General features: G+C 34.8%; 2 protein-coding genes across 6 annotated transcripts; one reads left to right on the top strand and one right to left on the bottom strand.

The window, feature by feature from the left end:
* The first annotated feature begins 4,546 nt into the window (after positions 1 to 4,546).
* On the top strand, positions 4,547 to 8,023 carry LOC21401332 (L-aminoadipate-semialdehyde dehydrogenase-phosphopantetheinyl transferase). The gene is made up of 6 exons (XM_024173632.1): positions 4,547 to 4,682; positions 5,868 to 6,000; positions 6,328 to 6,572; positions 7,146 to 7,317; positions 7,625 to 7,837; positions 7,919 to 8,023. The coding sequence occupies exons 1-6, from the start codon at positions 4,567 to 4,569 to the stop codon at positions 8,021 to 8,023; spliced, it is 984 nt and encodes a 327-aa protein (XP_024029400.1). The 5' UTR covers positions 4,547 to 4,566.
* Positions 8,024 to 8,229: 206 nt separating this feature from the next.
* LOC21401330 lies at positions 8,230 to 19,543 on the bottom strand. Of its 5 annotated transcripts, none has more exons than XM_024173667.1 (16): positions 19,301 to 19,543; positions 17,961 to 18,584; positions 17,389 to 17,632; positions 15,768 to 16,039; positions 15,409 to 15,564; positions 14,432 to 15,211; positions 14,248 to 14,342; positions 13,918 to 13,980; positions 13,746 to 13,834; positions 13,575 to 13,640; positions 12,810 to 13,343; positions 12,578 to 12,652; positions 12,326 to 12,396; positions 12,153 to 12,210; positions 11,134 to 11,383; positions 8,230 to 9,364 (listed from the first exon to the last, which is right to left on the bottom strand). In XM_024173667.1, the coding sequence occupies exons 2-16, from the start codon at positions 18,383 to 18,385 to the stop codon at positions 8,697 to 8,699; spliced, it is 3,846 nt and encodes a 1,281-aa protein (XP_024029435.1). In that variant the 5' UTR covers positions 18,386 to 18,584; positions 19,301 to 19,543; the 3' UTR covers positions 8,230 to 8,696. The 5 variants fall into 5 exon arrangements, with proteins under 5 accessions (XP_024029435.1, XP_024029432.1, XP_024029442.1 ...); XM_024173664.1 differs by having other exon boundaries at positions 19,332 to 19,543; XM_024173674.1 differs by lacking the exon at positions 19,301 to 19,543 and adding an exon at positions 19,170 to 19,244.
* Between the last annotated feature and the right edge of the window lie 1,904 nt (positions 19,544 to 21,447).

Raw genomic sequence — 21,447 nt, 5'->3', positions numbered from 1 at the left:
AAACCCCAGTAAGTACAAGTTAAAGTTTAAGTTACAGTGGCGGCCTCATAGGAGGGTCGTCACATTATAAATCATAACTTGACAAGTTATGGCCTATTAATTTTTATAACTAAAAATTGGCCTATATATTTTTTTAAGCTTTTCATATTGCCTATTTCCGATTAATTTACTAATGAATATGTAGGTAAGTTTCAGTTGAAAACTTTTGAAATTCAACTTTGTGTGTAATTTTTACTCGGGAAGACATGATTTTTTTTTTCAAGCTTTCGGACAAATTTGCTGTGTTTTGCTAATACAGTGATTGTAAACATAGTTTAACGGTAAATACACACTTGGCTTTGCATAAGGTATAGACTCCACCCAAAATGAAAAACAAAAATAATAATATATCTACTAATATGATAAAAGTCTTAAAATAAAACTTACCAACGTAAAGTGCCATATCTTCTTAAATAACAATTTTAGTTGAAAATTAGACACCAATCCATTTGCCATTATAAGCAGATTTGAATTATTTAGTGAAAGGGGTTCAATTTCAAGGAATTATGCAGAGCAGTTTTGTAGAAGGAAAAAAAGAAGAATGAACTTGTTGAAATCACATGTTTGTTTTGGGAATTTTATGATCAGGTGAAGAAAAAAAAAAGATCGTATCGGTATTGTTTCGGTGCCAGTTGACATTCTATATTTCTATTTTTTTATTTGCAAAAAAATTATAAAAAAAAAAATTGAAAACTAACAGGAATATAAACCTTTAATTAAACGGTCTATCTTCTTTTGATTTGCACAAAAATAAAATAAAATTAAAAACTGACAGGGATATAAACCTTTAATTAAACAGTCTATTCTTTGGATTAGCGGAAGAAGACATGCATGTCTTTATCAACCAAAAAAAAAAAAAAAAGGAGAATCCTTCAACGTATGATCTGTAGTACATGTTTTTTTTTTCTTTTACACGTAGAATAAATAGTTTCTTATATAAATTTTATAGTCGAAAAACTGAGCCCGTCCACTTTTTCAAATCTAACTGTACAAATCTCCACAAAAACATGTACACGTAGACACTGTGACCTGTGAGACCGAAAGCTTTGGCCTCGTTTGCAACGCGGATTCGAGTTTTTAATTTAAGTTGAGATGTGATATTTTTTTAAAGTTTTTAACTGTATCAGAAAAAGTTAGATGTGACATTTTCTGAGAGTTTTTAACTGTAGTAAAAAAAATTAAATGTGACATTTTCTGAGACCTTTTAACTGTAAAAATTTAAAACTAAAAATTCGAATCGAGACTTTTGTCATCTTATAAGAAGGAATATAAGTTCAAATAAACGGCCATTTTTTTTTATGTAACCTAAAAATAAGGGCCGTAAATAGTAATGAAATCAAAAATGGAAATAAATCATTAACACCTAAACATCAAGTCCCTTTCTCCAAACAAAAATAAATAAATAAATAAACTGTAGGTTATAGTATTAATTATATATATGTGTGTGTAGAACAATCTGATATGAACAACCAAACGTAACACAAAAAGTTAATGAAATAGACAAAACGAATGTGCAAAACGTTTATGAAATCCTATCAAAATCTTAAACCAAAAGATGCAATGCATACGATTAGCAAATCCGTGTATGTATAATATATGTGTAATATGCATTTTCCTTTTTCCAGCTGAATCAGTAAAAACAAAGAAAAAAAAGAGATGAAACAATAAGAAACACATATGAACCCAGAAACAGAAGGAAAGGGGAGGGAAAAAGAAAAAAACCCAAAGACAGCAGTTCTCCAATTCGAGCAACATGTTCGCCTTTGAAGGTAATCTGCTTGAACATTGTTAGCCAAAATAATATATGAACTGAAAATAAGAGAAATAGAATAATCAGAAAATTACAGAAACTGAAATATAACGAAATAGCAATGATATAGAAATGAGCAGAAATAAATGTTACTCCGGACAACTGAAGAGTCATCCAAAGGCTATCACATCAAATAGTCTAAGAACACTCTAAAGAGGAGTATTTCTTGAGAGATAGAATTACTTTGGCATCATTCATTTCGCAGATTTGAGTTTTTAATTCGAGCTGAGATGTGACATTTTCTGAGAGTTTTTCACTGTAGCAAAAAAAGTTAAATGTAACATTTTCTGAGAGCTTTTTACTGTAGAAACGTAAAACTGAAAACTCAAATCGGTGAAATGAACGAGACCTTTAAAATTTTAATGTGTGTCAAATGAGGTGCGGAAGGTCCCTTTTATAGGGCTTGGAGGAGCACTTTGAAAATCAATTTGTTATTCACTCATGCATTATTTTAAGCATATAAATATAATTTATATCATAAATGCATATTAACCTGTTACTAATAGAAAGGAGGTTTTCCTCAAAATCAAACCTCAAAATGTGTTACCTGACCATTTTTCTAACAATTTATACCAATTAAAATCACAAGTGAACTGTTCTTTAGTATTATAGAATTTATTGAGAAAAGGCGATGCTTCACTTACTATATGCAATTAAGATATTGTGACATACATAAATAATTAAGTCTTAATTGTGAGGAGAGAGAGTGAGCTCCTCTTGAGATGTGTTTTTTTAAATGGAATATTATGACTAGCAATGACAAATAAGCACTTTTATTCATTCCGATAAGGTTAAAGTTGCGTTACTCACATAAAGTGAGTTCCGTTAGATAAGTAAGTGAGACCCACCATGTTATAAGTGAGGGAGTTTTATTTCCATTGAGATAAATATCACTTTTCATGGCAAATATTCGAAAAGTGGGGCGGGGCTACAAGAAAACGGGAAAGTCCTGGGGCTTCGTGCATTTATCGTAAAATGGTTAATTAGAACATCCAGTCAGATTTTGGTTAGTTAAGATTGCATTGACACACAAATCACAACTTATACTGCATGTTTGGCTTCAGTTTTGAAACCGTTAATCACAACTTATATTGCGTGTTTGGTTTCAATTTTGAAACCGTTTTTCACGTTTTCTAAGAAGAAAAAAATAAAATTGGGAAGGAGATTGCGTTTGGAGTAGATGAAGGACAAAAAATGGAAATAAAACCGGTGTTTGGTTTAATGTAATATGAGAGAAAAACTGAAAATGGAAATAAATCGTTTTCATTTCTGTCATTTTCTCCTCCCTTACTCCTCTGAGCAGCTTACAGATTATTTAATATATTTTCTACCATTTCTACCATTTATTTTCCTGTCATTTATGCCATTTTAGAGATGAGGGTAAAGTGGAAAAAAAGAAGATGAATTATTTAATATTTTCTTTAAAATACTATTAAATATTTTCAAAATTGTATAATCAAACGGAATTTTAATTTTTCTTATACTGAAAATAATATCTCAATAAAATTACTAAACGCATTTTTAAAAATAATTTATGTCTGAAATTAAAAACGTTTTCATTTCTAATTTCATATAAAAAATAAAATTATTTTAGAATCGGTTCTAAATGCACCCATAGGGATCCTATTTATGTAATTGTAGAGCTTTTAAAAGAGTTGATGGGCTAACTAAGCACCAAACTAGACCATTTAAACGATTGAAATCATGAGAAGTGAGTTTGAAAGTTGCTTATGAAAACATTTACCTTACATTAAAATCTCACCAGAATCGATCATTTTATTGAAAGAACCTCAAAATCTTGTCGGAAAGTTTTCTCCACTCAAAAACTGTATTGGGACCTTAAAAATTATTTAGTGGAAAATTGAAAAATATAATAGATATCTTTGTGCATGCCACCAAGTCGGGATGAGATCTTTTAATGAATAGTTTTTGTTCGTGTCAACAGAAAACTAACCTAAAATAATATATATATATATATATATTAAATAATAGATTAATGAAATGAAATTAAATAAATAATATATTTTAAAATTATTTAAAATAAATAACAGTTTACTGTGTAAATATTTCGGGCGCGTTTGGAACTTGTTCTAAAATAATTTTATTTTGGATAGAAAATGAAAACGTTTTCAATCTCAGACATAAATTATTTTTAAAAATGTGTTTAGTAGTTTTATCAAGAGATTATTTTCAGTGTAAAAAAATCTATTAATGTCTCTCTTTCTCTCTCATTTTACACTAAACTAAAAAATCATTTTTATTTCCATTTTTTACCTTTATTACGTTAAACGCCGTTTTGAAAAAAATTTTCATTTTTTGTTTCTTAAAAAACGTGAAAAATAAAAACGATATCAATTCTAAACACGACCTTCATTTGACTAATAAAAAGATTTTTTTCACATAAATTTTACTTTTTATTTCTGATAAATAAATTTTTTTCACATGAATAAAGATTTCTTAGGACGTAAATTATTTTTTACTAGCAGTAATTCAATAATTGAGAGGTGAAAACTGTCTATTTTATGAAGGCTGTCACAAAATTTAGCTGACAACATCTCTAAGAATAAAGTCAGACATCCTCGACGGCCATCAAGGTAAATAACCCTTAATTAAATGGTATTCTTTGGATTAGCCGAAACACATATAAATGTATGTACACGGACAGCTTTGTCATCTGAAGAAGAAAGCTCTGTTTGTTTGTTGGTCGGTTGTCAGGAATGGAAAGAGGAGTTCAGAGATGGGCAGTTGATATATCAAAGTGGGACCCAACTCCCCAAGACTTCTCCTTTGCCCTCTCCCTTCTTCCTTTGCACGACCACAACTCCATCATCAGGTTTCTCTTCCTCTTTTTTGTTTTTTGTTTTTTGTTTTTTTTCCTTTGATTAATTTTCTTCTTCTATTTCCCTTGTCTTCCGATCCCATGAAAAACCCAGAAAGGAAATCTAAAATAATGACTGAAACAAAACTTGAATTTCGGTAAAACTATTTTGAGAAATTCTCTTCTCTTCCAATATAACAAGTAGCTTATAATACTCGTCTTTGTTTATGTCATAAACATTCCTTGTTTGTTGAGATTTAGCTGAAGTAAATTTGCAGTTCCATTCTTGAGGACTTGAATGAAGTCGTGCAATGTGTTAGCAAAACTTTTTATATTCTGTTCTTTATTTTTCTAGCTTTTCGTTTGGCAAACTAAAATCCGGGGTTGTTTTGATATTCCTTGTACTCTAAAATAATCAAAGGGATAGCAGTTTATTCCCTTGTAGATTGATTTGTTTACTACCAGAAACTATTTTCACTTATTCCATACACTTCCCTATTTTCCCTCGAAAAAATTATTTCCTTTCTTTAGTAACTCCCCATAATGTGCAATGTTAACCTGTGTATGATGCAGAATGATATATCTAATATTTGTCTATTTTCCATTTCATTAGGGATTTATTTTATTAGGGTAGTTTTCCATTGTCAACATTGCATATTTTATTTCGGTCTATTTTCCTATTTTGCTTGATTAAGAATTTATACTATTTTAGAAATGGGGTTAGTTTCTCATTACCAGAGTTTCCATATTTCGTGTTATTTTACTTTCCAATTATTATTTGGTTTTCCTATAAGTATAATAGCATTGTAATTTGATTCGGACTATAGAAAATGGTTAATAAATATCGAAATAAGCGGTCTATCTCTGTTGAGTTCTTGTTTCTCTCTCTAGATTCCCTCGATTTCCCTCTCGAGTGGCTTTTTCTTCCCTATCTTGAGTCTATCATTCTCTCTCTATTCTTTTTCTTATATTGATCCTACATCAATGTACTTCCATTTTTCAGAAACTGAATGCAGAACAAAGAAAATTGTAGATGGTGTTTACAAAACCTTTATTGACTTATGAATAACAGATTTATCACGGTTGTTTGTCTCTCTTTCAATTCTACATATGCCCATTGAACTGTCTCAAATAATATTTTTCGGTTCATATGGTGTTTGAAGGACCGATGACCTTTGAATGTTTCTTTTACACTCATAGATTTGTACGGTTGGAAGATAGAAAGAGGGCGCTTGTGAGCCGACTGCTTCAGTATGCTCTTGTACACGAAGTTTTGGGAATTCCCAATAATGAAATTGTCATCAAGCGCACTTTGGAAGGCAAACCTTATCTAGTAAGCAAAACAAGCAACTATTTTCTCATCACATCTTTTACAGGTTGACCAAGAACCATGTTAAGAATTTATGGTATCTTGCATTTTTATTTACGCTTTAAGCAAAATAAATAAATGATTTTAGGAGTTTGAGACTTTGAATTGTAGGTTGCTCCACCAAAACTTCACATAGAAATGGCAATTCTTTTGGCTAACATGAATGATGAGAAACTTAATGACAATAACAGGTGGTTATAGTTTCTTTTGACCTGGAAATGAGTATCCTGGCATATCTTAATTCATGCTTTCGGGTTTTGAGAAAAATCTTTTACAGTCTTTTGTTTTCAGGAATATGGTGAGATTAGCACGGAATTCCCGAACTTCAACTTTAACACATCGCATCATGGTGACTATGTGGCTATAGCTTCCGAGCCATTATGCCTCGTGGGGTTGGACATCGTCTCTCCTGTCATTCCCTGGAAAGAGACAGTTATTGATTTCATTTACAATTTCTCCTTCTATTTTTCAAGTTTGGAATGGGATAACATAGTTTCTGCAGGCACTTGTGATGATATTTTGGTTGAATTTTATAGGTATGGTCTTACTTCATCTATTTCATAAACCATTCTGTGACCAAGAATGTTGCATGTCAACTTAGACTCAAACTGGTTAATCAGACCGTTTTTCCGCATCTTTTGAGAGTTCACGGTCACCATGCAGTATTTGCGGCTAGCATGAATCTGTTACTGTACCATACTTGTTTTCCGGCAAACTAGTTGCATTAAAATGGCACATGGCTCAAATTCATTATTATTTTTTATTCTGTGACAATTTTTTTTTTTTTTTTTTTAAATTTATACCATCTAGCTGGAATCATATTTCTTAGCTAAGAAAGGAAAATAAAAATTATTTCCAATGCTATATAAGTCAAAGATGTAAAGGAAATTCACAAAAGTTGCAATTTTGAGATTTATTTTCTCCTCTCAATGGATCCAACTATTTCTATCTGGTGTTTGACCAGAGACTGCCTTTTTCCCTAAAAAATGGCTTTTTTTTTTTTAACCTTGCATATATGTTGCTCAACTTTTTTGTTGATTCAAGATTATGAAAGCTCCACAGGAAAAAGAGAGAGCATGTTTAACCAAAATGATTTATGGTGGTTGTAGATATTGGTCTCTGAAAGAAGCTTATGTCAAAGCAATAGGCACTGGAATAACACATGGCTTGGACAAAGTGGAGTTTCATCGTAGCAGCTTGGCCAACATTTCTGTTAAAATTGCTGGGAGGGCTATGCCAGAATGGAGATTTTGGCTCTCTGAGCTGGGAAAACGGCATTTGGTGAATAGCCTCTCTCTAGCATTCATGTTTTTCTTCTCTCATTATTATTGTTGTTCTCTCTGTTTGCATAATCTAAACTTCCCCAACCAAATAATTCATAGAGAAAAATTCCACAAAATCTGAAAATTTCAAAGAATTTTATTCATTTTAAACATGTGAAATGACGGGAAAGCTGAATTTAGATGAAAAGTTGAACCAATCCATGCTTAGATTGTAGATTTTTTTTTTTTTTTACTTTTCTTTGTCCTAATATATACGCTAGCAATTTCCCTTTGAAAAAATCCCATGTTTCCCTTTGAAAAAACAGGTATCAGTAGCAAGAGGTCACCCCAGATCAGCAACGGAGAGTTACAAGAAAACGTTAAAACATGTAGAGTTTGATGATGAAGAATTCCACAAGGGTCTTCATCTTCCGAACATGGAGTTCGTCTTTCGAACCGTCGAACAACTTGTTCAAGTTTTGTGCAAAGAGGGTTACAGTATACCTAGAATTCCTAATACCAATAAAGCAGGCGAAATGGCTATATATATATATATAACACGTATATTCCGTTGTACAACCAAGTCATAAAAGCAACGTTTTGCTTCTTGATCTCATCAGAATATCGTTCATGAATATTTCATTTGGAGACTAGAATATACCCTACTACCAGCTGTGAAGATTGTGACAGAGATTATCAGTTTGCAAACTGAGCACAAAATTTAGCCAGAAACATTAGCATAGATTTAGACACCCAGGTGGCAAGCCATTATAAATGTGCTTTCGATTTCGGGCGACAAAAAGTCACAGCATAAATCACGCCACAGAAAGAAAAATATCTTCAAAAAGGAATGAAATTCCATCATTGAATATAACGGGCCAAAAATAACTACTCGACAATTCACAATAAAATGGAGAAGCAAACATGGGTCTAAAAAATGTGACTTGTAATGGAAGCCAACAATACCTGATCACATGAATCATTGAGATTTTTTTTTTTTTTTTTTTTTTCCCGGATGACGAGTATACAAAAAGAATGGCATAATTACAAGTGCCTATTGTCAGAGGCATAACTTATATCATCATGTTGTCCCCGGACAATAGCAACATCTATTTTATGTGAAAAAGTCAAATAATAACGAAAAATTTACAGTATGATTGTTTTCATAGAATCATATTCAAGTCTGAAAGGTCATCCATGGGTATGTCAAGGCCGATTGAATCGTGGTCTTGTAAACCATCCTCCTCACCAACTACTCAAATCTTGAGCTCATTCTCTACACCTAATTCTATGGACTCTAATTCATGCAATTGCAAGTTTGGAAAATCCATGGGTGGTTCCCTGATCTCTGTGGATTGATTCTCCGGATTTTTGTTACCTTGAGATATCAAACCCACTTCATATAATCATATTCAAGTCTGAAAGGTCATCCATGGGTATGTCAAGGCCGATTGAATCGTGGTCTGGTAAACCATCCTCCTCGATGTTCAACCAACTACTCAAATCTTGATTCCCATCAAGCTCATTCTCTACACCTAATTCTATGGACTCTAATTCATGCAATTGCAAGTTTGGAAAATCCATGGGCGGTTCCCTGGTCTCTGTGGATTGATTCTCCGGATTGTTGTTCCCTTGGGATATCAAACCCACTTCTCTTTTTCTGTTGCTACCACTTGCAACAATTTCACCAGAACCAGTAGTAATAGATACATTTCCTGAAGTTGATAGCTGGCCTATCTTTTGCTTGGGCTTTGATTTTGTTTTACGTTCACTCTTGTGGTTGCTAGCTTTGGCAACCGAGTTTCTGCCGGATGGATCTCTCTCGCTCCTCTTACCCTTTGCTCCACCTGATAAATTATTACCAAAACTTGATGCATTTTTCAAGGGCGGGCAACCACCAACATCATCAAGCAGCAGTTCCCTCTTTTTCACTCTGTTCATTATTGGTCCAGTTTGGGCAAAATCTTGGTCGAAGGAATGGCGGAGATTTCCAAACCCATCAGGAGAATTCTTCCCAATTTTATCAATATGATGATCATACCGCTCAGCCCAATCAGCCACTGAACCTGTCAGAACAGAATGCATTGTTAAAACAATTGATCTCATTAGACGAGAAGTTTGAAAAATAATAGAGCAAGAGAAATAAATATAAATTTACAAAACAAGAATATTCAAGGTGTTGTTTGGTGTAAGGGTTTTGAATCTGGAACCATAATTCTAGTTCAGAATCAGTGTTTGTTTACAATAAGTAAAAAGTAGTTCTGATTTGACTCACCCAGAATCAGTATTTAGTTAGGATGGTTCTGATTCAAGGTTTGAACCCTCGTGATGTTTTAAACCATGAATCACCCATGATTCTAAAACCACCCCTTCCCTTGGTTTTGGGTGGTTCAAATTCCTGATTTTGGTTCTGCTTTTAGAACCATGATTTGGACCCAAAATTATAAATCATAGTTCTGGTTCTAAAATCAAACTAGAATCACGCTAGTTTGAACCATCATACCAAACGAACCCTATGAATTTGGCCTAGTAACTGTTTTGAAGGCAAAAAGGTGTAACACAAAAAGAAGAAAAAAAGGACGTGGTTAACGAAAAGACTAAGGGCATGTTCTTTTAGAGTGTGACTTGAGTGTAGTTCTTGAGTTGAATTTGAGTTATAACATGAGATAAAGTTGTAACTTGAGTTTGTATTTTGTTGTATACATTTGAGTTATGATTTGATATGAGAATCTTTTTGAGTTTGTATTTGGGTGTATAATAAGACTTGAGTTGTGAATAGTGGGGAGAGAAAAAATATGTTTTTCCTTACTTGAATTTATTTAATTTTATGCAATTTAAAATACCACATCATCATTTTAACTACGTACATAATTCAAGATCAGAGCCATTTATGAAATTTTTCCAAAAAAAAAAAGCCTTCTAAACAATAATTAAACCAAAAAGGAAAAAAAAAAAAAACAAACAAACAAAACAACAAAAAAAGCCTTCAGGCACCAACCCACTCTCCCCAGACACATCAACCGCCCAATAAACGACATCCTCCGCCCTCGAACCCAGATAAATGACATAATCTCCCACCATCTCAACCCCGGACTTCGCCAACAATTCCTTGCAATCCCACAACCCAATTTCCAAATCCCCTCTGACGACGACGCCGAGTACCTCCCCTTCCTGAACGGCAAGACCTTGAAATCCGTAGAAGCCGCCACGTGGCCGCTATCCAAAAGGCAGGTCTTGAGGATCTCGAGAGCTTGGGAAGGAGAAAATGGGTCGCCGGATTTTGGGGTCTTGGAACGGAGGGGGCTGCCGGCAAAGGCGTGGGATCGGAGGTTTATGGACATGGTGGTGGTGGGGATGTGAGAGAGAGCTCGGGAATGGAGGAGTTTAGAGAGAGACAATGTTGATGATGATATTGATGGTGATGAGAGAGAGAGGAGAGAGAACATTATGAGCAGTAGAGTAAACTCAAATTGATCGGAGGGGGGTAAACTTGAGAATGGGTGGTGACTTGAAAAAATTTTCGAGTGTTAGTTCGAGTGAGCTAAGGCCGAACGCAAACTACGCCCAAGTTATTCACTTGAGTACAGATAATCTGAGTGAGTTAAGGCAACTGAACAAGCCCTAAGTATGCTATTTCAAAATAATAATAATAAAAATAATAAAGAGTGGAGGTAATGATCACGATGACTGGACGATGCCAAATCAAGGACCTCTATCAAGTGGTTGCTGGTAAAGAGCTTTTAATAGCACCATTCCAGCCACGGTTTAAACATCTGCATCTTCCTTGAAAAAAAAAAAAAAAAAAAAAAAAAAGTCATGGAAAATGATGGCAAACCTGACAATCTGGGGTCTGGTAAAGAATTCTGAGTAACAGGAGCTGAGGCCATGCAACTTGTCAACTCTGGATTATTTCCATGAGCAGGTGCAGAGTAGATGATATCTCGAAGCGCAGGCTCACTAAAGCAACTTTTGCCAGAATCTTCGTATTTCCGACATCTAGCAAGAGTCCTCTTCATAAAAGTTGTAGCAACTTGTTTTGGAACCTTAGCAACCCCATGTTTTGAAGCAAAACTTCCTCGAGTCGCCTGCCAAATTTGAGAATAAAGAATTTTTGAGTAATTGTATCTTTTTAACAAAGAAATCCTCACAATATTATAATAATTTTAGAAATCACTTTATGGTAGAAAGCACATTTCAAAAATAATTCAAAATGATTGTCGTAAGTTCTAGAATATTTGGTCTAGAAACACAACAAAATCCTCCATCGCCACCCACCACTCCTAAAAGTTCTAGATGTGGTCTAGCATATTAATGGGCACTTGACAATTTCAAATTAAACCAAATCACAGTAGAAAAAAAAGGAGCAAAATTCCTTTTTGGAGCGTGGAAATAATGTCTCTTTATAGATCAAAGGAAGAAAGAAAGGTAGACATATTCTGCATGCTTCCCATCTCATTTTTTATTACTATAGGAATCCCATACCTGATGGTACTTGATAGTATCTAGCTCTGACTGAGTACGTAACTACCAAAAAAACAAAAACAAAAAAAACTGTGTTTTGTATATTATCTTTGAAAAATTGAAAGGAGAAAAGAAAATAGCCGAATGTTCTACCAAAGGCAATCTTAAAGGAATCAAAAGATATAAGGTTTAATTTATTCATTATCCAATCTTCAAATAATTCCATCTTCTCAATCCAACAGTAAATAATATGATTATGCAAGCTGTTAATTTATGTATTTTACATAAATGAGCATCAGCGTTACTGAGAAAAAGGATGCACCACATAGAAGTGACAAAATCCCACAAGATCAGGAGACATCTCAAAACAATATAGACAGAAAGAGCACATACCAGCAACTTTTTGTAAGCCAATTCAACAAGTCTATCCATGGCAACCTGCTCCAGGCCCCTAAAAATACCGACCACAACAAAATTCAACAAGCTTCAAAACAATGATTTTTGATACGTACTTATGATGACTAGGATAAAAGAAATGAGACAAGTTAGATCACTGGATATTCTACCGTTTTTCTACTTCATTTCCTTCTTCAATTGCTTTAGCAATTGTTTTTAGCTGCATCTTTGTTTTACTTACCTAAAGCATCAGAAGGTGAATAGATACACAATATGTTAGGAAATAAGTACAAGAAATGGACAATGAGACAGGCGTTTTCCAACGTAATTGTTCAAGCATATATCAAATGGGAAACATGAACTTCGAAATGTTGCCCTAATGAAGCAATATGTTTTGGAAATTGGGGAGATGCAAATGAAACCTGTTCAAAGAATCCCTTTTGCAATCCAAGAATATCAGAATTAATTGCCTCATCGTCTCCATCTGCTAGATCGGGCTGGGACAAGACAAGGTTATTCAATAATCAGAACAATAGAAAGAAAGAGAACTAAATGCGGATACAAATAGTGAGAGATTGTTAAAAAGTTTCATAAGAAACTGGCAAGTTGAAATTATAATAACTTTCTCCACCCATTGCTTATAGTAAGACTGACCACTATATCTGGATATAGGCCAACACTTTGCAGCTCGAGCAAGAGCTTGTCTTCCATACTCATTTGCTCATATGCACAGTCAAAGGACGAAATTCCAGAAGCATTTGTGCATATAGATAGCGGTCCATCAATTCCATTCTCAGAAAACTCTGTGAACCCATTATCCAAATGAGGACCTCCATGGTCCCCTTTCAAAAAATCATTGCTGAATAGTTGATTATGGATGCTTTGCCCCATAGTGAAGTTACCATTACCGTTACAAGAAAATCCTTCGGCAGCACACTGCTGAAGAGTCTGAGGATCCCTAACCATGTTCCTTCGCTCAAAATCAGCATCAGAAGAATATTCTCCATTGTACTGGAAACACATAACTCTCCGTCTGCTGTCCTCTTCAAATTCATCAGTTTCATCTTCCATGATCAGAGCTGATAATACTCTTTGGTAAAGCGGAGGCACTATCTTCCTTCTTTCTGAATCTAATTTCCCACCTAGAGAATCCAGATTCCAAACTTGATCTTCTTCAACACAATTGTTCTGAGAAATTCACAAAATAAAGATCCAACATGAACCAAATAATTATACCAGTCTACCATAAAAGGCAATGATGGATCAAAACCATAAAAGATAGTAAAAAAGACAACCAAAAAAAAAAAAAAAAAAACCTAGAGGAACGAAAACTACCAAAAAAAAAATATCATAAACTACCTACTTCCAGATCACTTGAACAAGACAAAAAAAAAAAAAAAAGTTACTCTGTGACATTACCAAAGTATCACTGCCAAGGCCAAACGTCTGACATAAGCTCTCATAATTCTCCTCCATAAACTTCAGCTGCGAGAAAAACAAAAATATTGCAAAAAATGTGTCAGGCTGTTTACAATGTAAAGGAAAATTTAAAAGATATAACTGAACCTTCTCATATATTTTAGTTTCCACCTGCTCTTTTAAGTAGGAAGTCTCCTCTAAGCTGACAGAGGCAAATATTGATTGCATTTGCTTCCAGAATGGACTCGAACAGGCAAGATCTAACAAAGCAAACAACAGTTTAGCACAAAAACATACATGTGATTCTCTACGAACCTATACAATGTTGATTAACGAAACATACAGCTGGCATTACAAGCAAAATTTGCAGCTGCTAAAAGTTCCTCACGGTCATCATCTGGATCACCTATAAAATTAAGCCATAGTATATTATTGCAGCGATAATTTTACCCAAAGCAAATTTGAATAATCCATCTAACTTTCATATCTCCAAATTTACCTTAATAGAGAATTCAAGAAAATTTTATTTCTAATCTATGAAAGTGCCAGTATGTTGAAGTAAACATAATTTTAAGCTTGATTTGGAAGTTAGAACTTCCAAATTTTAATCTTTTGGCATTGTTAATTGTAATTAACAAGGTTTACCAAGAAACAAGTGATCCTGACATAATACCTGCAAAATCAGGAGAACCAATAGCATTTATATGTCCAAGACGAGCATTGCCTTTCCGTTCTGAAATTTTCTTCAGAGGAGGACGACCTGTCTTACTGAAATAAATACAGATTACAAACATTAACGTTTCATTAGTAAAATTGTTTCTTTAAATCGTGAAGTGTCAACCAAAAGAACACACTACCTGCTACTCCTTTCAGAACCAAGCCTTGCACTTTTAAGTGGCTTTGCGGAGGCCAAATTCTCCAACTTTTCCTTAACTGGTGAAGTGCTAACCCTTGAAAATGATGAGCCCCTACCATTCCTTCCTTGTCTCCGCACACTATCTCCAGTTTCTTCTTTGCTAGTTAATTTGTTTTTCTTTGTATGCAACGTCGAAGGAACTGTATTCAGAAAGGAATTTGAACCTCTGTCATCCACTTCACCACTTCCTGCTCCTTTTTCCTTTAACTTACTGTCACGATTTTCACATGCACCCGATTCGTCACTTTCAGATAATCTGGCTGGAGATGAGATATTCTCATGTTTTACTCTTAATTGTTGGGCACCATTAGACATGCCCCTGGCAAGGGACCCATTAGTCCCAGAAGTAGTGAATCTAGTCCCCAATTCAGGAGAACAGCCTTCTGGTGATATCTGTACTTCATCATGGTTAGAGACAGGAGACACTATAGTTGTTCTTCTTGTCCGAGATATTTTTTGTGGTCTTTGACCACCCCATTGAGCCATGGAAGGGGATGAAGATCCCGTCGGCATAGGTCGGTTGCGATTAATAGCCGCATTTACCGAACAAATTTTGCTCACACTTGCAGGTTGTTCCCAGCCCTCAAGTGATCCAGATGGGCAGGGAAAATTAGGGGATACATTTCCAGCAATCAAAGGGCCACTTCGTGGTGCCCTTGAAGCCTTCCCTTTAATCAATGGGTTAGGGCTAAGCATTTGATTATCATCGCGAAGATTTAACCTAAACATGTTATAAAGAAGTCACGTGTTAGAAAATTTAATAAAGCACAGAAAAAGTAAACACCATATCAAGGAAGATTAATTCAACAACACTTTTTTTTTTTTTGATAAGTAACAGAAACTTCAATAATAAAACAAAAACTTTACAAACAAGGTACCAATGACGAGCAAGAGCAAAACTTAAGGAGTAGAACATACTTATTGTTTCCCTTGAGTCGTTCCTTGCTTAAGCAAGAAATTGAATCCCTTGAAAGAGAGACCTTCTCCAGCTCATTCTTAGTAAACGTACGGCCATTTGAGCTGGCAGGCAGAGAAGCACCATCGAACTTGTTAGTACCATTTGAGGATCCTGACCTGAAAAGGAAAAAAAAAAAAAAAAAAAAAAGGGTGGAAATTCCACATATCACAAGTCATCTAAAAGACTTAATTTTAAATCCAATACACGAGACAGAAATGTCCCATTCTGTGTGGTCACTACAGGAAAATGAATTTGAACATCACGAGCATCCATGGCACAAGAAAAGGGGGAAAAGTAAAATGTCGCAACAACATATCACCTAAAGATTTGGGCATCACAAGATGATGAACCCGGATCATTGCTAAGCTTATGATGCATAGCTCGTTTGGGCTCTCCATCATCTGAGGGTCGGCCAAGAGGAACGGCAGAGCGTTTTCTTTTCATTTTTTTGTCCCATGTCTCCCCTCCAGCAGGCAATCTTCGAATCTTTTCATCAACAATATCAGATCCTTCGCTGCAGTCTCTAAGCATATCCCTATCTTTTCCCATGATTATTGGCCGCCTTGCAAGGCTATTACTCGGCCCTTCAGCCTACAAGACAATATAGAATAAAGAATAAGAAAAAAGAAATGTCTTGTAATAGTCAAAGTGAAAACTAGATGATTAAGAAATGCAAGAATAGAAACACGATGAAACTTTGCACTATTTCATCAAACAAAAACCATATACGTATGTAGAATTACAACTGCAATTTTAAGGTGTAACACCCTTAGTATTTCAAGCAAACTAGACGATTTAGGAATATGAGAACAGTAAACATCATGAAACTTTGCATGTTTCAAGGAAAAAAAAAAAGCCATTTGTATATGTATAATTGCAACAGCAATTTCGAATTGTAACTCCCATAGTATTTCAAGCAACTACAGTTTAGGAAGGCGGGATAATGGACAGTTAATTAGAAATGGATTCTGAAATTCATTACTAGGGAAAGCTTAGTTCTTGTTTCTTAAAAAAATAAAAATAAAAATTTACTAGAGAAAGCTTAAGCTGCAAGGGGTTGCTCTGCCAACTTCACTAATAGTGTGTACCGTATATAACAAATTACCGTTATTTTTGGTTTGGATAAGGATGGTATTTTCTCCTTTTGTAAGGAGAAACGTAGTGTGCTTTCATGGATTTTACTTCTTGTACGATTTCTTAATTATTCAAATGGCTCTTGAATATGTTAGAATATAAAACTATAATTGGCATGCCTCCTAATCATAGACCCACATAATTGCTCATTGTCCACACGTGATGTGAGGAGGAGTGCAAGAATATAAAACTATTATTGATCTAGCTCCTAATAACTTAGCTTTTGAGAGAACAATAAACTAACAGAATCTTTTATTTTCTCGACGAATCTTCACGTCTTGTTCATGATGGTACGACGGTTCTCTTGTCTATTTTTCACATAGTTTTTGTCCCCCATGTTATATATTCCTTCCTACAAGGTGGTTTCTTCCTTCCTTTTCAATAGTATCACATTTCTTTAATGTCAATAGTCAAAACAATGAAACCAGTCATTTTTAGTGGAGAGGAGTTTGAAAGTCTATCAATATGTTTCCAATCAACCGACTATGAAAAGAACTGCGAACTTCCAAAAGAACAAGGAGTTTACGATTAGACATGCGCACAAACTTGATGGTACAAAAAGACAAGCAATAACAAAAATGTTCCTTACATGGTACTAATGTATGCGTGCCTATGTGTATGTAAAGTAGTAAACTTGAGTATGAGTACCCATGCAGATACCTGCATATGCCTATTTATGTAAAATATGTGCACGTTTAACCATGAACTACTTGTAACACGAAACTATTGAAACATCATTAATAGCAAGGTAAAAAATACCAAAGTATGAAGACAGAGAATGCTACTAAAAGTTGCAATATACACACCCTTATTTCTGCAACTGATGAGCGGGCTCGCCTACTCAGAATGCCATTCTTAGTCCTGTCCACCACTTTTTGATTCAAGAGTTCAGCAGGGTTTCGAGAACTCTGCGTTCCTATCTTCAAGAAATTCATCCCGCCTGATCTCTCGCTTGTCATCATCTCATTCCGTTGTTGCTTCTTAAAGTTTAAAACTTCAAAATACTTATTCACTTTGAGCTCCGATTCCTCGAAAAAATTTTTCCTTCCACTAATCAAGAAGATGATACATTATTAGTAGAGAGGAACTTTTACATTACAACAAGACCCTGACCAATAAAATCCCATCAGCAATAAACCCCAATTGCAAGAAGTTCAATACTACTTTCTTGACAATGATAAAAGAATGTATCCTGGACTAAATAGACACAGAGATTAATATTAACTCAAATTGCACCTTCTCGTATCTTCAGGAAAATAAAATTAACTTTTCATTTTAGGGTAGAAGGAAGATTTACTTACAAATTGATGCATTACCAGAAAGAATCTCAAGACACAATTACAAGAATTAAAGTATCAAATAGAAAATTTGATATTACTTGGCCTTATTAGAGGCATCCAGCACTGTTGCTTTGAGTCGTTTGAGTTCCTCTATAGCCACAGCAGGGGCAGGCTTCGAATGAGCAGCCCCAAATGAATTGTCTTCTGCATTGCTCCCAAAAGAGATTATTCCCAAAGCCCTCCTCAATTCCCCTAACCGAGTATATTTCTGAGTTTCTATTGTAATAGGATCTAACGTCAAATACTGAGTTATTGGAGGCAAATCTCCCACCAATGCAGAACTGCCCCGTGGTGTACTAGCACCAGAGCTAAACATCCGACTCTCACTACTCTCACGGAAGCTTCCCGACCTATCCAAACTGGCAATGGGGTAACTTCTCCTCTGCCCATTTGGATAGCTCCCTGCAAAATCCAAGTCCTCTGGACTTCCCAAACTTGACTCAAATCTTGCACTTCCGGCCATTACTCACAAAGTGAACCAACACATGTCTCCCAATACTTTTTTTTTGTTGCTACTGATGTCTCTCATACTTTATTAATAAGCAATAACAACTTGTTTCAGCATCTAAAGAAGTTCCTCTGAGCAACAAAAATAATGCTACCCATTTGGAGATAACGCGCATTCATAAATAAGACCCAGCCTTAACCCACCTGAGGCGTATCTGCAATACCACAAACTAGAATTAATACGAAACAAAAACATTTTTCGTTGAAACTATATTTTTTAACGTACAACAAATTATCCACTAAGTAATTTAAATTTAGTCCAAGACTAGTTTATCCCCTAAAGAAAAGAACATATCAACTCCATGTGTTTCTACCCGAGAAGATTTGGGAAAATACAACTATTAGTTATAAGTTAATACTGTTATAATGAGCCAAAACACAGGTGAGAAAAAAGCTTCTTTTTACTGGAATCGCATAGAAATCTACACTTGGAAAAACGCAAAACGTCTTCAAAAATTTTGCATTGTTTATGAATTCTCCCAGCAACCAAACAGAAGTCGAGCCAAATTCAAAATCAATAATAAATGAATAAAAATAAGAAATTGAACACTTAAAATGACCGATACATCAAAATAGAACCACACGCAAAATCAAGCTCTCAAGTTCAACACCATAAAAGTTCAAATAATAATAAAAAAAAAAAAAAAAACCCAAACTTCCATCAATTCAGAGAGCAAAACCTAACCAGAAAATCAAATTCAACCTCAATTCAAGGACGAAATTAGCTGTGCGAAAACAACCTCGATTCAAGCGAAAAAAAGAACTAGGGTTTTCCGAACTTCAAACTCAAATTCAACTCCAACATCACTCGCGAAGCACAAAATTCGAGCAGAAATAATCCAAGAACAATCAAGACGAGAGCAGAATTTACCGGCATTGATCAATCGGAGAAGAGATCGTACCGTGTGTGTAGAGAGAGAAGCGAGGGGGTTTTGGAGAGAGAAAGTACGAAATAGAAGGATTGTGGCAGGCGCTGTCGTCGTGGAGATTCTGCGTGCGAGAGAGACCGAGGAATTTTGCGGGCCCCGCATGAAATTTAGGGCGGGGTGTGAGGGCAGTCGCGCTAAAATCAGGGCCCTTTATCAAGGTTTTTGGATGTGGAAGTGGGACCCTCTGCAACTCTTAACATGTCAATTGACTTGTCTTACTTTGGAATATACTCTTCTTGTTCTATCATTTTTTTCAGAAAATTTTATTTTAATAACTGATGTTATATCGAAATGTACAGATAAGAATACATGCAAGTACCTTAACGTGTTAGAAAATAACTTTTTAATACCTCAGTATAGTTTTTTAAGACATAAAATTATTTAATTTATTTAGATTTAAGAAAAAACATATTAAATATTTTAAAAAATCATGAATAAAAAAATTAAAAACTCAAATTTTAAAATATATTTAAAAAATTTTAGTTTCTAATTAATTAATTATAAGAGTAAATTTCACGTTTTATATTCTAAAAAACTCTTAAGGTATCAAAAAATTATTTTCTAAAATGTCAAAATACCTACATAAATTATGAAAAATATAAAATACACATATTTTTTTAAGGTATTATATTTTTTAAGTCATGTGTTTTAAATTTATTCAAAATTTAAATGATAAACTTAGTGCTCAATCTCCCGGAAAAGGAAAAGAATACTAAAGAAAGCAAGAACTTGAGGCCTCGTTTATTTCGCTGATTCGAGTTTAGAATTTGAGTTTTACTACAGTAAAAAGCTCTCACAAACAATCACATCTAACTTTTTTGCTACAGTAAAAAGCTCTCACATAAAATCACATCTCAACTCGAATTAAAAACTCAAATCAGCGAACTAAATAGGCCCTAATCTTTATTGTTATGTATTTAAAACTCTGATTTTATATGAAAATTTTTACTGTAATAAAAAAATTAAATGTGACTATTTCTGAGAGCTTTTTACTGTAGTAAACTCGAATCAGTGAAATAAATGGGGCTTAAGCCATTAGCAACATCTAACAGACTAACAACAGCTTGTTTCTGTAAAACAGACTACAAAAACCAATTACATTTTCTTATTCTTACTAACAAAAACTTGCCTAATTAAAGGCTTATCAGTTACACCGCCGCTCAAAAAAAAGTCGCCTTGTTCTCAAGGTTAAAGTCCAGAAATTGTTGCTGCTTGACATCAAATAATTCTCAAGAATTCTCAAAATCAGGTAAGTGACGCCATTTAAGTAGGACTTCCAACTGTTCTGTAAGAGGAGAATAATGAGTGTCCAAGAGCTGTTCCGGTCCCACATGTAATCCTAAATTTGCTGAAAGAGCGGGATGCAAAGATTTTGTGACGCCGCAGAAACTCCAATGGCTTTTTTTTTTAACATGGAAACATGAAAAACAAGATGGAGTTCGGCATCAGCGGGCCCGAACAAGCACCTTGTAAGGACCATAATGCTGCGGAGAAAGTGTTTCATTGATAGCCCGCACCATGAGCGATGACGATAAGGTCGTAGCTTCAAATAAATCAAATCGCCTTCATCAAAACTCACATCCTGACGCTTCTTATTGACTATCATTTTCATAAAAATGCTGAGCCCCCAGCAAATGCCCTTTTAACTCATCTAAAAGAGCATCTTGAGCCTGCAATTGCTGTTCCAGCCATGAATTGGCAGTGGAACCAACCTCATAACGGATCAATTGAGGGACGTCGCAGCCATAAAGAGCCCCAAAAGGAGTCATTGCGGCTGAAACATGGAAGCTGGTGTTGTACCAGTATTCAACCCGAGGCAAATGAGCAAACCATTAGTTTGGTTTCTTCGAAACAGAGCAACGTAAGTAGGCTTCCAAACGACGATTTACAACTTTAGATTGGCCATCCGACTGAGGGTGATAAGTTGTACTGTAACTTAAAGAAGTGCCCAAATACGGCTTTGAAAAATTTTATCGCGATCGGAAATAATCGTCCTTGGAAGCCCATGAAGGCAAACAACTTCTTTGACAAAAAGTGCAGGCACCAACATGGCAGAAAACGGATGGCGAAGACTGAGAAAATGAGCATA

The sequence above is a fragment of the Morus notabilis genome, unplaced genomic scaffold (assembly GCF_000414095.1).
Source record: "Morus notabilis unplaced genomic scaffold, ASM41409v2 Scaffold521, whole genome shotgun sequence".
Lineage (NCBI taxonomy): Eukaryota > Viridiplantae > Streptophyta > Magnoliopsida > Rosales > Moraceae > Morus > Morus notabilis.
The sequence above is the reverse complement of the archived record's forward strand: the minus strand, read 5'-3'. Positions and strand labels throughout refer to the sequence as shown.